This window comes from Lissotriton vulgaris, chromosome 2_1 (genome assembly GCF_964263255.1).
Source record: "Lissotriton vulgaris chromosome 2_1, aLisVul1.2, whole genome shotgun sequence".
Classification (NCBI taxonomy): Eukaryota; Metazoa; Chordata; class Amphibia; order Caudata; family Salamandridae; genus Lissotriton; species Lissotriton vulgaris.
Genome location: NC_141687.1, coordinates 996,669,188 through 996,685,950, shown reverse-complemented (window position 1 = coordinate 996,685,950; position 16,763 = coordinate 996,669,188). Strand labels below are relative to the sequence as shown.

Genomic DNA, 16,763 nt, shown 5'->3' with positions numbered 1-16,763 from the left:
GGTAACTGCAGCTGTGGCCACTGATGCTGCATATTCACCAGCATCCTAGGTTAGCCTGGAAATTACCTAAAATTGTAAAGTAGGTAGGGGTCAAAAGACCCAGAGGAGCGTGCAGTGGTCCTACCTTGTTCGAAATGTTTCGAAGCAGAATCTGCTTTCTTGCAGAACAAGTGTGAACCATCAAATGGCACATCCATCAAAGACAGACCTGCATGTGTCCAGAAAATCCAGTGCCAGCAAGCACAGCAATACCTGCCTTTTGTAGCAACAAATAGAACACATTTATGTTTCTATTGGTAACTTCAAAAGGCGGTTACTGTTGTAAGTTGCAACATTCACTGTAAAAACCTTGCCAATAGGGAGGTTTTATGATTATTTCCTTCTTTACTCTCACTCTCCGTTGGATAGATTATTGATCCAGAGAGGCCTTAAGGTCTTCCAGGAACACCCACCAGACCACGACAAGACCACGACGGCCATATCCAACTGAGCAAGCATGTACTGACCCAATCAGCAGACATTATTGTGCAATTTTGAAGCTAAGCCAACCGATGAGAACATTTGTTTTCCAAATGCCTCAGACTCCCTATCTGGAGGAGGTGTGGGGAATTAATTAGGGCTCCTTTTACTGTTTGAAGGCTGACCAACCAGACTCTCCTGAGCAGGGTGTTTAGTGAGAAAATCAGGATGGCCAGGTGCCAGTCTCACACCTGGCCACCTGCCTCTTTACCAGTAGGCAAGAACATAGCCAGGCACCCATTAAGGTGTCAGTGAGGCCATCACTGAAAGACAGCAAGGACTAGATTTGGTTGACCCAGGCTGCACGGTTTCCCCAAAGACATTTGAGTTATTCTCAACAGACAGCAGATGTAGGTTCAAGTAGTGATTTCATTAGTGTATCAGGGGGAAGTATGAAGCCCACTGGCCTCTGGCAAGTCCATGAAAACTTTTCATCATTATCATGAAGTAAACTATCAATATACTCTCCATCATCATCTCTACGTGACAGAAAGCATTGGTCAGAATCAGAGCCAAAAAGATAAAGCCCATGAGGTCGCATTCGCCCTAATGGAGGAATACGATGACAGTCAGGATGTATGGGCACTGGTCGTTTGGCAGTGCAACATTGGTCAGGATTGCACTGAAATTGACATCGAAACCAGCGTCGGATTCCCACTCTGGTACCAGTGGCATCAGTTGTGGAGTCTAAAAGAGAGGAACTGGCATAGGTTGTGGATCCAAGGTGGAAGTCTATACTGTAACAGGTCCACAGGGTGTCAGACGCACCGAAGATGAAACTACTGGCGGCCACCAGACTATAGGCCTCTAGGGTCCAAAGGCACCTCAGGCGGGCTGGAAGAATGGCAAATACCTGCAGCATGGCCTTCGTAAAGGTGTGAATATGCTGCAGCATTGCTGATGATAAATTTGGGGCACACCAGGACAAACTGTGGAATCGTCTCCACAGAGATATGGATGGAGACAGACTAACATTGTGACATCTTTGAACCTTCTTTTTGGATAGGGGTTGAATCCTTCTTCCCTTTCTTGTGCTTGCATTTGGCCTTTGATTTTGACTTACCAGAACACTCCTATCATGAAGCTGACCACTTGCAGGAGCGAACTCAGGAGCAAGTTCATGCCCTGGATTTGGAGCAGGACTTATACGCAACAACTTCTTGTGGTCAACGACATACAGCTTGACTGGTCGGTACCAGATCACTTTTAGGTGCATGAGGTACACTTTTCGCACCATGTCTAGTCCCAAGACACACAGCAGAGACGCCTTGTGCGGGTCATGACAGACATCCATTTTCTATTGTTGGAACATAGTTTTAAACCTGTAGTCTTAGGAGGGGACTTCGCTCCCCAGTGCACAAGATTTTGTTTCAGTTTTTTGGAGTTGCCGGAGAAACAACGAAAGTGGGAGTAGATCTCCAGATCTGCACCAGAAGGCACATAAAGAAGGGAACTAATGTCAGAGAGCTAGGTGTTGCACAGAAGCATTGCTGGTGGCACATGGGGAGAACTTTAAGATGCTGAATCGGAGGCTAGAAGTATCCATCAGAAACAAAATCTGGAAAAACTTAAAACACATGTTGCTGGACTATAGTTTTTTCAAACAGAAATTTGGACGTTGTGGTTTTTTCTGCTGTCCTATGTATTTACATAGATAGGTGACTTAGTAGTGCATTAGAGGGGGCACAACTTTGGGGGCCACTGCAAAACAAAATTTTTCTGCATTATTGAATTTTGTTTAAAAAAAGTTCATGTCTCTTCCCCAAGCTACTCCTACCTTGATTTCTCTGAGGAGACAGGCATCACAAATGTCCCCCACCAAGTTCATCTGAAACCTTTACTGTTCTGGAGGAGACTCTGGACGGAAAAGTATTCACAGACAACCCAAGAGAACTGTGCTCTAAGGAGGGCACAACCTTGCTTACATGATTTAATCGTGTAAACGCTTAGCTTATAACTTGGACCTCACTAACATCTGGCTCCTCTTGACACTATGCCACTTTACCTACCAGAAAAGGGTACTTTGTGAAGACAAGGTACTGCGAGTGGATACAGTATTTAAATTTGGATTAATTTGAGGTGACATCAAGAGGCGACAGACGGCTCACCCAAAAAAGGATAAGGGCCAGCACCCTTATTTGGAGGCCATGTGTCTCCTCCACACATTCACATGAAGCCAGATTTAGGTTGGAAGCAATACCAATTGGAAATAAATCTGGACATTGAGTACTGTTAGAAGTGAGTCAGTAGTTTGTCACTTCAGGGACAATGTTGCAGAAACCAATCTCTCCCTTTTACTATTTGGTCTTTTCATATGACAACGGCAGAGGAAATGTCTCTTGCCCATATTTAGGACCATCAATGTCTAAAGGGCGATTGATGCTTATGCACTTTCCTATTGCACCAAAATACCCTCTATTCTTTTGCTGTGTCCTAGTTTTTAAACTCTGTCTGGCATATCAAGGGGAAATGTCGGAATGGGGTAGTGGTTTGAGCGCCGACCGGGATGGCTGTGTGAGCGTGCAGCTCCGCGCCGAGTCCCGACATTTATCCTGGTATCCCTGCCATTGGTGCCCCCGGGGGTGCGGATTTACTGCACGAGGTGTTGCTCGAGCGGAGGGGAGAGTCTGAGCGCCAACGGGACCTCGGAGAAAGTGCGGAGGTCCGGTCCCGGAGTTCGGAGGAGCCGGGCCGAGAACAAAGGAAAATGGCGGCGTGAGAGACCTGAAGGACCCAGGGACGGAGCGCACCCGAACTGAGCCGGAGTTGCGACAGCTGCCTCGCAGAGCAAGCGGAGCGGGGGCTCGACGGAGGGTACCTTCGGCGCTGAACCAGAGAAGCGAGGACATTGTGACCCCAGGGTTCGGTGAGTGCGGCGCCCCTCCCCCCCCGCTCCCCGACATAGTAGCCGAGTGAACAGCGGGCTGCTCCTGGGCTGCGACGCCTGCAACCGGCAGCGGTCGAATAGCCGGGGCACTGGCCGAGATCCTTTGAAGGGGGCCGCATGGGAAAGCAGATTCGGCCGCCTACGTGAGGAAAAGTGCAGGCGGGCGGCGGGCTCAGACGCAGCAGCGGGAGCGGACCCAGAGCGCGAACGTTTCAGGACCCCGAATACCGAGGGGCGCTGCAACTACCGAGAGTGGCTGGGACCAGATTTGGGCGTGTCCTGCACACCAGTAGGGACTGCGGGGAGCCATTGTCAGCAGTGAACCCCACCCGTCTGGACAGCTCACAGTGTGGTGGGGGAACGAACGCAGAGCGAGGGCTGGGACAGCAACTTCAGCCTGCTACAGTGTACTATTTTTGGGCGGCCGGCACGATCGGCACTGGAAGGCGCCCGCCTGCTCTTTCGGGGTGGTGCTGCTGGCTCGCTGCGGCTGGTTTGGAAGCTCCCTGGGTCTCTGTTGGAGCTCTGGTGGACCCCCGCAGCACACGGCCATAAACCATCTGTAGCAGCCCGTGGATAAAAGTGTGCTCTGAGGGTGCAGAATAAAGGAGGAAAGGGCATGGACGGTCCTTGATTGTGAGTGCTGAGCCCTTGCATGGACAAACACTGGTCCCCACTGGGAGGTGTCAGTGGGCGGTGTGCCTGTGCTAGGAGCACTGTGAACTGGCGTGGCCCTTGGCGGTGGCCCGGGAGCAGCACCTCACGCGGTCAAGATGGCCGCTCTTGGCGGTGTTTTGAATAAGCCACAAGGGCGAGACGACGCGACCGCCTTGGTCCAAGATGGCGGAACCCAAGCCCCATTGGAGGCATCGACACCAGAACAGAGGCTGAACCTGCGTCTCGACACCATCCTGGAGGCGATCACCGCGACGAAGGAATCGCTGCACCAAGACATAGCGCAGGTCGCAACGGGGCTGGGTCTACTGAGAGCAGACCATGCCAAGCTCTCGGACAGAGTGAAAGAGAATGAACAATTGCTTCGGGAGCTGAAACCAGCAGTGGAACACAAACTGACGGATATTCTTAGCCGCTTGGCGACTCTGGAACGACGGGCGAAGGATGCTGAAAGTCGTAACCGGAGGAATAACGTGAGGGTGGTGGGCCTTCCAGAAAAAATTAAAGGAGGTGACGCTGTGACCTATATGGAGAACTGGTTTAAAACGGTTGTGGCATCGGAGGGTCTGTCTCCCTTCTTCTCCCTGGAGAGAGCGCATAGGGTTCCGGCCAGACCGCCCCACCTCGGCCGATGGTGGTACAACTACTGCACTATAAGGACCGCAATCTGCTAATACAGAGGGCACGGTCTCAGGGCCCCTTCCAAGTGGACAATAACAAAGTTACGGTCTTTCCGGATTACACGCAGGAAGTTCAGAAAAGCAGAGCGTCCTTCTTGTCCGTGAAGAAAGAACTGAGGGAAGAGGGGATTCAATACTCCTTGCTCTTCCCTGCCAAATTAAGGGTGATGCTTGATGACAAGACCCACTTCTTCCAGACCCCGGACGAGGCATGGTCGTGGCTTGAACTGTACCGTGCTGGAACGGATCGCACAAACAAAAGTGGAAGGGAAAGGCAAAAACCGGTCCAGATTAGGAAGTCGCAGCGCATTCGCACACAGAACAAACTCAAGAGGGCCGTGCGAGAAGCTCAGATAGCGGCTGACAAGAAGGGAGCATTGACTGCGACGGCGATCATCACGGGGTCACAGCAGGAGAGAACATCGGGGGGGTCGGACTCGGAGGAGGAGGGAGAGAAATCTGGAGGAGACGAATCGGACACGGGGAGTGCAAAGGGACCAGCTGTCACCCCGCAGACTTCGGATGGACTGTTTAATGGGTGACGTTTCGGAGACCTGAGCAACTCCGAGATACCTATTGGGACAGACTCTACAGATTTTTGGTGGACTATCAGGTATGGGGCTGTGAAAGCAGCATGGGATGGAGGGCGCGGGGTGGGGCTCTGCCTAACCTGGATCGGTGCTCTATCACCCTCTTGTGGCCCTTAAGGCCTTCTGTGGTGACGACCACAGATTAGTGTAATGTGTGTGGTGTTGATGGTTTGGGACGGGGCTGAAGCTGGGTTATTAGGTCCTGTCCTGGGGAGAGGGGTTTGGGGAGTTTTGTGGGGTGTTTTGAAGGGGGGATACAACTGCTGCGATGCGGGAGACAACTGTTTGTTAATAATACTGCGCAGAAACGTATATTATGGGGACGTTACCTAATTTAAAATGCATTACATGGAATGTCCGTGGACTTCGAACGATGGTGAGACGTCATAAGGTGCATGCCTATTTGGTGAGACGCGGCGTTCAGATAGCAATGCTACAAGAAACTCATTTGACCAAGAAGGAATGCGGTGCCCTACAGAAGAGGTGACGGGGTCAGGTGTTTGGCACAACATACTCAGCATTTGCCAGAGGGGTGCAAATATGGATAAGGGCGGGGACACCATTCCAGGTCACGAACCAGCAGGTTGATCCTGAGGGTAGATATGTGGCGGTTGAGGGACGACTTTACGGTAGGGAGGTGGTCCTGTGTAGTGTATATGCCCCCAATTCCGATCAGGCCCGCTTTTATGACGGTTTAACAAGCTCGCTGCCCTATTTTCTGGCTGGCCCTGTCTTATTGGGGGGTGACTTTAACTCGATTACTGATGTGGTGCTGGATAGATCGCACCCGCCATTAGCCGACTCCCCAGTGCGCAGGCTGGCAGCTCACAGGAAGGATTGGCAGGAAAGGTGGGGGCTGGTAGATGTGTGGAGGAAGGAGTATCCTGAGATTAGGGATTATTCCTACTTTTCCACAATACACGAATTGCATGTTAGACTAGACTCGGTGCTGTGTAGTGGTCCCTTGGCGGCTGTGGTGAATCATACTGAATATCTGACCAGGACCATTTCGGATCATAACCCCTTATTGGTGTCAGTGCAGTGGCAGCAGGAGAGGTCGGCGGTTCCATCATGGCGGCTGCGGCCTGATACGCTAGAAGATCTGGTGTTTAGTGACACGGTTCAACAGGGAATTGACCACTATTTTGAGTTGAATGAAGGCTCAGCCACGTCGAGGTCAGTAGAATGGGATGCGATGAAAGTGGTGGTGAGAGGCGTGTGCATGGGTAGATTCTCGAATGCGAGGACGGCAGTCTTGAATGATCTGGCGAAAGCGGAAGAGGTATTAAGAGGGCTGGAACGGCAAAGGCCTGAGCGACCGGATCTACAGGAGCAATTGATGGAGGCTAAGGAGGTGGTGGCGACTAAGACTGAACGGCTGCGGTGCTATGATTATGAGTTGTACACCATTAAGGTGCATGCGGAACGAGATAAAGTGGGCACACTCCTTGCCAAGCTTGCCGATCCAGAGCCTAGGGGGTGTCCGGTCATGAGTATAAGAACAGAGGAGGGGGACGTAGTCTACTCGCAATCAGCAGTCCTGGCGCGCTTTCAGTCCTATTACACGGGATTATATGAATGCCAACTGGAGGCAGAGGTCTCTGAGATAGGCGAATACTTAGACTTGATCTCACTGGCGGTGCTGGATGGCGAGGAGGTAAAGGAACTAGGGGGTCCCATAACATTGGCAGAGATTAGAGTGGCTATTAAACAGATGGCTCGAAATAAAACTCTAGGGGTGGACGGCTTACCGATAGAATACTATGCCAAATTTGTTGATATCCTAGCACCCAAACTATTGGTGGTGTACTCGGAGGCAAAGCAGTTGGGATGCTTGCCTGAGTCAATGAGGGAGGCGCTAGTAGTGCCACTGTTGAAGCCAGGCAGAGATGCGTTGGATGTGACATCCTACCGACCCTTGTCTATGCTGAGGGTGGATTATAAGATCTTGAGTCGCATCCTGGCCACCAGGTTACTGCCGCACATGACCACATAAGTGCATAGAGACCAAGCGGGATTTATCCCGACTAGGAACACTTCCATGAATATACGCCGAGTGGTCCGGATTTTGGATGGTGCCGGGGCCTCGGCTCTTGACCCCGTGGTGTTAGCAGTTGAAGTCGAAAAGGCTTTCGAAAGCCTCAAGTGGGAGTACTTAGATGGGGTGTTGCTGAAATTCGGAGCCGGGGAAGGATTTCGGAGGTGGACAAAGGTGCTTTACTCGTCGGCGAGGGCAAGGGTACGACTGGGGCCGATTGTATCCTCGGCCTACCCTGTTTGTAGGGAAATGAGACAGGGCTGCTCATTGTCCCCCCTGTTGTTCGCATTGGCGATGGAGCCGCAGGCGGCATAGGCAAGGTCAGGTGCCATGTACAGTGGGATCGCGCAAGGGACAGAGTCGCATTATATATCATTATATGCTGATGATTTGCTATTGTACCTAGCAGACACTGGACAATCCCTAGAGGGAGCAGTGGATATGCTGGCTAGATTCGGGCAGCTGTCAGGCCTTAGGGTGAATTGGACCAAAACCTGTGTATTCCCATTGCGGGCGGGTACACCCTGTCCCCCACTTGCGAGAGAGGTGGTGTGGGAGCCCTCCAGCTTCACCTACTTGGGTGTGCGCATTTACCATGAGGCTGCGGACCTATTAGAGGGGAACGTAGGGCGTTGCATTCGCGCGCTGAAGGGTTGCATGGATTTTTGGGCCTCCCTCCCTCTGTCGGTGTTGGGCCGAGTAGCATTACTGAAGATGGTGGCACTTCCGCGGCTGCTTTATTATTTCCGAACACTGCCGATATGGATCCCACAGCGGGTCTTTAAAGAACTGAAGATGTTGGTGATTGGCTTCCTTTGGGGTCATGGACGGCGTAGGGTGGCGTTGGGTACCCTGACTAGACCCAAGTTTGAAGGGGGGATGGCAGTCCCCGACTTTGAATTATATTACCTGGCGGCGCAACTGCAGATATTAACGCAAAATATTGCTAGAGAATTCAGGGGTCCTGAACGCGAACGTGGGACTGGTATCCAGAGGGGTGTCTTGTCATATATAGTCATGCAACAAAAACTGGATACGAGGGACCTTACGGTGGAGGAAAGGACGCTTAAATTATGTTGGCACAGGAGTCTGAAAAGAGCAAAAAGAGACCGGCCGTATGCACCGGAGATACCGCTGGGGATGCTGACCGCGCTGCCGCATGGGGGCGATTGGTCCCGGCTGTTAGAATGGGAGGAGTTGGGCTTGCAGATGGTGGGGGATCTGTACATTGATGGGGTGTTGGTCCCCTATCAGACGTTGCAGGAGCAGTTTGGCCTGCCAGACGGGACTTTTCTACTGCACGCAGCAGTGGTTGCGGCGATGCAGAGGCATTGGAAGGGAGGGCTGGCCGAGCCGGAAGTGACCATGGCATGCCAATACGTGGTGATGGCCGCGGGCACTGTTAAAGCGGTAACTTGCCTCCACACTAGAATGTTGAATGAGGGACTGGTGCCACTGCTAGCACTGAAGTCGCGATGGAAGGACAGTATAGGCAAGCCCATACCGGACACTGTCTGGAGCCATGTGCTGCAACGGACGTGGAAGGGTACAAGGAACGCACGATTTCAGCAGGTGCATTTCTTTATTGTACATAGGACATACCTGACCCCGGAGAGGATAAAGCGGTACTTTCAAGTGCTTGACGCAAAGTGCCAGCGATGCTTGGCGCCCGAGGTGGATCTGGATCACCTGTTGTGGGGATGTCCGAAACTAGGGGCGTACTGGCCGGAAGTGGGGGAACTCCTGAATGCGGTAACGGATAGGGAAGTGGACTTTGACATGGCGGCATGTCTACTGCTCTGGTTCCCTCATACTAAGAAGACGAAAATCACAAGTAAATTTATTGACCTGGGACTCATGCTGGCTCAGAGAGAGATAACTTGGCACTGGAAGTCCAAAGAAGGCCCATCAGTGAGGAGATGGATGAATGAGCTGTTGGCATGGTCAGGCTGTGAAAGTGTTATCAGAATGCGACAAGCTACTAGAACTGGCAATGAGAAATGCTTGGAAATGGCGAGAGCATGGGAGATTGTGGTCCAGGCATTGCGTGACTACATGATAGAGGATGAAGTAGAGGAGCAATGATTGAACAGGGCTCCATGTAGATTAAGTGATTGCAAGCAACTCTTGATAAGTAGCGTGCTCCAGTGTTGGTACGGATTATGTGTGCCAGCATCAGCAGCAGTTGGGGGGGGGGGGGGGCGGGGGGGGAGGGTGTTTTAAGGGAGGTAGCTAAGCACTGCGACACAGTTTAGGAGAGTACCGGCGGATGGGACTTAGGGCTGGTCCACGATGAGGGGGGCTCCCGAGGAACGCAGGCAGGCACCCGGGAAGTACTGCTAGGGAGATCCAGGAGGAGGTCTCTGGAGAGATATGGGTGGGACTGCAGTGGAGCGGGTAAGAGCTGTTGACGATGTCCCCATGAGCAATCTGTGTCTGTTTGATGGTGCATGGAGGGTGGGATTTTAGGGGGGTAAAAGCAGATACTGAATGGTGGAGCTGACCGACTGCCCAGGAAAGGCGAACACTGTGGCATCTTCTTGAGAACGGAAGACTTGGCGCGCCGCCCAGCCTCCGGGATGTGGGCTAAATGGCTGTGTACGATATCTATGTCACTTCAACTTTTGTGATGCCGTAAGGGTACTGGTTGGCCTATTCTGAGGTCTTGTTTCTAATTCTGCAATAAAAATAAATTTAAAAAAAAAGGGGAAATGTCGGAATCTGTAATTAAGCAGAATTGGATAATAGGGAAATGTTTCACATTTGGGGGCTATTGTGTTAACATTTATATCACACTTAAATCCTTTTCACTTTGTCATTGCATTCTGTAACATTATGTAGTTTTAGGGGGTTTTATATGATTAAACCAATACATTCTTTCAAGACCGCAACATCACAGTTCATCAATTAAGATGTATATTGCAAATCACTTTGTGGGAAAATACTCTACATGGAAAATATCTGTCCTGACGTGCAGCTGTCTACCTGATAGCCTGAGTACTCTATTGCATGTTGACAATAGTACGCTGCATTATCTTTTGGCCCAATCAAAGACAGTTTTAACAAATGGCTCAGCCACTTTTGTGAACTGTTTATATACATACCTGTTCTCCATTTTTACGATGAGCATCAACCAGCTCTAAAAAGATGGATACGCGATCACTTGCACTGACTTCAATTTTTTTCCCTTTGGACTTTGAAGAACTTCCAGTAGTCTTCATTCCTGGTAATCCCATAGCCATCTGCAAGGTTTTAATTGCTTCTTGCACTTCCCCCATCTGCTTCTGGGTCTGAGCTTTAATTAAATTGTATAGAGGGTATTCCCGCACCTGAAAAAGAATTAGTGTTAATTTATACAGTGCTGGAGATGGGTGCATCAATAATAATAATCATGTTAACTAAAGACTTTTTGAACTTTGCATGCTTTTGCGTCTTTTTATTGATATTTGTGCACTTCATCCCAACTGTCTTACTTTGCAAACACCTTAATTGGACTTCTGCAGGAATACGAATCCTCTACATTTCCAAGCCGTACTACTGTCAGGTACAAACATGTGTTATGCCACAAAGGCATTAAAAAGTTTTCAAAACTTAGGCAAAAATATGAACCTTTGCACAAACAGTGGTCTTTCTCTGTCAAAGTTCTGCCATCCTCCACCTTCAAGACACACCAGAGATGAAGATACTGGAGTATGTCGGATGTCTTTTTTGGCTTCTGCCTCTGAGCAGTCAAACGCGTGTCATTTTTTTTTTACTATCTACCCCATTTTTACATGGCCTGGCTTTTGAATTGGTAATGCTACTGATATGTTACTTGTAGTGGCATGATGGCATCAGGATCCTATGATTCGTCTTGACTGAGCAACAGAGCAATTCGCATACACTGTCACATTCAACCAAACTATGACTGAGTAGATCTGGAAAGCACAGATACAGCAGTCTTGAGCACAGGCCAAACACACTAAAAGGAGCTTATTGTGATGGCTAGGATGTCTGAGAGATAGACCAATGAAAAGGAACTCACATTAGGGGGGGATGATTCTGAAATGTGTAAAATAAGAAACGAGAATGTCAGGGTGTAATGCAGACGCCTGAAGCATATGTGGAAGGCCCTCGGGATATTCGTTATTATTCAGTATAAAGCCTACAGATATCTGTGAGATGTGGAAGCCCCAAAGGCCCCACATCACATTCTGCAGGGGGGTCCCATCATGTTGTGTTGCACCACTTAAAGCAAGTATGAAGCTTGACAGATTTTGTCTCCATCTACAACAACTGCTCAGCATATCCTTGTGCTGCATGTGCCTGCAGTAATTCATGACATTTTGTAAACAACACTTTGCATGTTGGCGCATGCAGTTTTGTTTTTCCTTTACAAGTATGGGCATAAAAAACCCAGCATGCAAATTTTACTTTAATAAAATTCTAAATTCAGGTCATGTTCAGCAAGAAGCCCAGCAGAGCCTATAGTCATCTACTTTGTTCACTACCCTAGTGAAGTAGGAAGGGAGATGGTGTCCCACATGTAGAGAAAGGGAAAGTTGTAGAAGCATAAAAAGAGGAAGCCCTGCAGGAGGCAGGATGGAAAAAGTGCTGTATCAGTTCTGAGGGAGGCAGAACTGCTAGAGGCCACAGGCAGGTGAACCTGCAGGAGCCGGGCCATTGAGTGTGTGGTGGGGTGGGGTTATGAAAGAACAACAAAGTAGAGCTGGAAGGAGGAGGGCACTTTGCTCAATTCACAGGAGCTTTCAGGGACAGATTGAGGCAGGAGCCTGATCCTGGAGGAAAAAAACATAGCATGGACTAGTAGAGGGCTGCAGAAGAGTAGCTAAAAGGTTTGGAGCCAAGGTATGCTAAAGAAGCCAAGAGCGGAGGATTGCAGCAGGTAGGAGAATCTGCTCCGCCAACCAAGTGTGTTTGAGGTCCCAAGTGAGAGGGCGTAATTTAGAAATCTGGATGTAGTGGTTAAGATGATCAAAGATAGGCAGTGCTTTAGAAGCCTGGAAGTAAGGTGTGCGGCATGAGTGATCTGTAGCAGAGCCCTAAAGAGAGACATGTTGGAGGAGCCTGAAATAGGTGGCTGGGTGCTGTGGAGGAGGCGGGCGGTCAAGACGCGGGCGACGACACACCGGGCACGTCAGGAGAGGGAACGCGTCGGTCCACCCGCAAAAGGAAAGCCACAAGGAAGGACTTTCCAGTCGCACCGCCACGTAGGATTGAGGCGGCTTCACCAGCGGTCCCGGTGGAGGTGGTGGTCAACACAACAAACACGGCAGTGGCACCCTCGCCGGTGCCTGTGGCGGAGTTGAATGACTTGTCCCAACTGGGTAAGACAATGGAGAACATGATGGGTTTGATGGCCATGTTCCAGAAGCGCTTAGACTCCATAACTGTGGCACATGAGAAATTGGCTCCTCTTTTGGGGGCGTTACCTTCTGACCCAGTGAGCCAGGTTTGGGCTCAAGCAGGGCCGCCGCCGTTAAGGGGGGGGTCGTCGGTGGTCATACCGCCACCCGTTTGTCGGGGTACCAACTCACAGGCATTGCAGGATGCCGTACCAGCCAGCCAACAGAGCACTGTCAACAGCGCTTCACAAGCGGGGCCCAGTACTTTTGCGGCCGCCCCGCAGATTATCAATGCTATCAATTCACAGAGTGTATCGGCCGTCACACAGCAGATCAGTGCAGCTGCGGTTCAGCCGGGCACGGGTCATGTGTTTCCATTCACTGGAGCCCCACAGATGGTTAATACAGTTAACTCACAGAATGTTTCAGCGGGGAATCAACTGAGTGTGCCCCCCAGTGTACATCAGAGTGGACCACCTGGTACACCGGTAATTATCCCCCAGACAGCGCCCCCGCTTGGCAACGTTTCAGGGTTGCATACCATTGGTGGGGTACTCGCCACAGAAGGGGTGGCTAGTGTTGGTCCATGTTCCGGGGGGGCTGTGGGTGGAGCGGCTCCTGGCCCAGCAATTGTGGGGACAGGGGGCGGGGCCACTCCGAGTCCGGCAGGTGGGGCTCAGCCGACAGGGATGGGGAAACAAGTGCCCAAAAGTAAAGGGGGTTGTTCATTGGCAAGGCAAGTGCCGCAGGCGGCAAAGGAGGGCATATGGAGGAGGGAATACATAGACATCCTGACTTTGCTCATGCATGAGCACTCTGGCGCAGATACGAGAAGGATGGGTAAGAAGGAGGAGGATAAGGTCAAGTTCCAGCGGTGGCCAGATAAGACCATCGAGAATTGGACGGAGGCGTTCAATATCTTGGCGGCCATTATAGTACAGAAGGATCCGGGTCAAAGTGAGGCTTTAATGGAGTATGCCAATTCCATCCAGCAAGGGGCAAGAGAATCTGGGGGGATGGGATGGTTTTATTACGACCAGGAGTTCAGGAAGTCCATGGCCAGCTGCCCCGATATGGGTTGGGACCACACTGACATACAATTATGGTTCAAACATATGTGCAGGACGAGTAATGGGAAGAAGGAGACATCACAGAGGTCACAAGGTGAGGGCCGGGAGGACAAGCGTTGGGACCAGGATAGGAAGTGGGAACAATACCCGAGGAGGTCCTTTCAGCAGCCCTTTCGGGGGGGTCGAGGGAGGGGCTATGAAGCAGGCCCTAGGCGTTTCAATTCAGGGACTTGTAGGCTGTTCAACAATGGCGCGTGCACATGGGGGAGAGCATGTAAGTTCGCGCATGAGTGCAGCAAGTGTGGGTCCCAGCACGCAGCAATCTCTTGCACCACAGGCCAGAACACAACCACCAACACGGCGACGGTTTCAGACGGGACCAGGTAATGAGGTTATCCATGGGCAGACAGGTCCTTTAGGTAGGGATGAATTTGGTTCTGAACGTGATGTGGCATGGATAGGAGAAGACTTGGTTTCTAGATGTGATTTGTTAATCCCCCAGCTGGGTGAGGGGATGGTGCATTGCAAGGGTCCTTCCCCCATAAGACTGCTAAACTTGCTGCCATTACTTAGGGTATACCCTTTGAAAAAGGAGCGTGAGCTACTGAATGAGGGTTTCATGGATGGCTTCAGGATTCCGTACAAGGGCCCCCTGGGCCACAGGGATGCGCTGAACTTGAGATCAGCCAGGGATCTACCCCAAGTGGTGACCCAGAAAATACAGAAGGAGGTTGAATTGGGGCGGGTGGCGGGGCCATATCCTTCCCCACCCCTCCAGAATTTTCTAGTTTCCCCGTTAGGTGTTGTCCCAAAGAAGCAGCAGGGTTCTTTCAGACTGATCCACCATCTTTCGTACCCTGAGGGTAATTCAGTTAACCACTGGTTGGATGAAGGGGCATGTTCGGTCTCGTATTGCTCCCTAGACATGGCCATTGATTTGATCAGGAGGACAGGCAGGGGAGCTTGGTTGGCAAAAGCAGATATAGAGTCAGCATTCCGCCTGTTGCCGGTCCACCCAGACAGCCAACATCTGCTAGGTTTCAGTTGGGGAGGGGCACTGTATTTTGACCGTTGCATGCCAATGGGTTGCGCGGTGTCATGCGCCCTTTTCGAGACTTTTAGCTCTTTTCTGCAGTGGGCACTCACGCACAGGCACGGTATTACACAAGTCACCCACTACCTGGATGACTTCCTCTTTTTTGGCAGAGACGGGTCGCAGGAGTGCGAGGAAGCACTGCGAGCTTTTGAGAACTTGTCGGAGCACTTGGGGGTTCCACTGGCACCAGGGAAGACTGAAGGGCCTGCACAAGTGCTGACATTCCTGGGCGTGGAGCTAGACACGGTCAATGGGCAGTCTAGGTTACCGGCTGACAAGGTTGCTGACTTGAGGCAGGAGATTGCAGCAATGCTGGGGAAGGGCAGCGCAACACTCGAACGTGTGCAGAGTTTGTTAGGCAAACTGAACTTTGCCGCAAGGGTGATACCAGCAGGCAAGGTGTTCTCACGCAGGTTGGCTAAGGCTACAGCAGGGGTTGTAAAGAAGCACCACTTAGTTCACCTGGGCCCCGGGTTGAGGGCTGATCTGAACATGTGGGATGAATTTCTGAGTAATTTCAACGGTACAGTGATCTGGAGGGCCCCCTGGGAGAGCAGCCAAGGTATCTGTTTGTTTTCTGACGCATCAGGGAGAGTAGGATTTGGTGTCATATTTCGCGAGAAGTGGTGTGCAATGAAATGGCCAGATGCATGGCGTAAGAAAGGGGTGACAGCAAATATCACTGTTCTCGAGCTCTTTCCCATTGTAGTGGCAGTGCACCTATGGTCGGCGGAACTGGGCAACAGGAAGGTGGTGTTCTGGTCTGACAACCTTGCTGTGGTTCAGGCGATCAACGGCCTGAGTGCAAACTGCCCGTTGGTCCTTAGCTTGCTGAGGGAGTTGGTCAGGGCTGGGCTGCGACACAACATTGAGTTTAGAGCTAGACATGTGGAGGGTGTCAAAAATGTGGCAGCTGATGCTCTCTCTCGCTTTCAGCTGTCACGGTTCCGGGAGGCATGGCCGCAGGCAAGCAAGGAGATGACACCGTTCCCAGCAGTATACTGGCGACTCCTTCGGTGGGGGAACGCTTAAAGCAGATGGGCCAGCGTTCCTTGGCGGTATCGACAAGGAGGAGATATGCAGCCCAGCTGGACACATTCCAGGCAGTGACGAAGTACCTTGGTGCGACGGAGGGTGGTTTGATGGGACAGGTTGAAGGCTTTGTCGTATGGGCAAAGGAATCCGGTAAATCACACTCTTGGGTGTGCAGCCACCTGGCCGCACTCAGGCATGATACCAAGCTGAATGGTGTAGACGACCCCACGGGAGCATTTAGGATTAGGGCGGCACTGAAAGGCTGGGCGAGGGACGAAATCAGGAGCCCTGACAAGAGAGCCGGGATAGATTTCCCTACCCTGAGATGCATGATAGACACAATGCCTGCGGTGGCCAGTTCGGCCTTTGAGGCCCACCTGTTTGCAACTGCGTTCTGCCTGGCCTTTTTTGGGGCATTTCGGACCAGTGAGCTGGTGGTCAGATCCAAGAACGACAGGTCAGGGAGAGCACTGGACATGTTGGATGTCAATGCCAGGGATTCCCTGATACTATGGTTGCGCAAATCCAAGACTGATCAGGCTGGGAGGGGCGTTGAGATAACATTGCGCGCTTTCGAGGACCCCAGGTATTGTCCGGTGTCTTTGGCACGGGAATACCTGAGAATTCGACCGCTGTTGGCAGGACCTTTTTTGATACACGCGGATGGCACGCCTTTAACTAAGTTCCAATTTGAAAAGGTAATGGAGAAAGTGCTGGCAAAGGCAGGGTTGACAGCAGCTGGGGATGGCAAAAAATTTTCCAGCCATTCTTTCAGAATTGGGGCAGCCACAGCTGCTTACAAGGCGGGCTTGGGTGAAGAAGGTGTCA

The 16,763-nt window shown here is 51.2% G+C and overlaps 1 protein-coding gene across 1 annotated transcript in view; it reads right to left on the bottom strand.

Moving 5' to 3' along the window:
* The window catches only part of TTC21B (tetratricopeptide repeat domain 21B), a 502,211-nt gene that overhangs the window by 309,643 nt on the left and 175,805 nt on the right, over positions 1 to 16,763 (bottom strand). Inside the window, exon 14 of the mRNA XM_086956589.1 lies at positions 10,494 to 10,718. Coding sequence (XP_086812715.1) covers positions 10,494 to 10,718 — 225 coding nt within the window. The remainder of the gene's footprint in view (positions 1 to 10,493; positions 10,719 to 16,763) is intronic.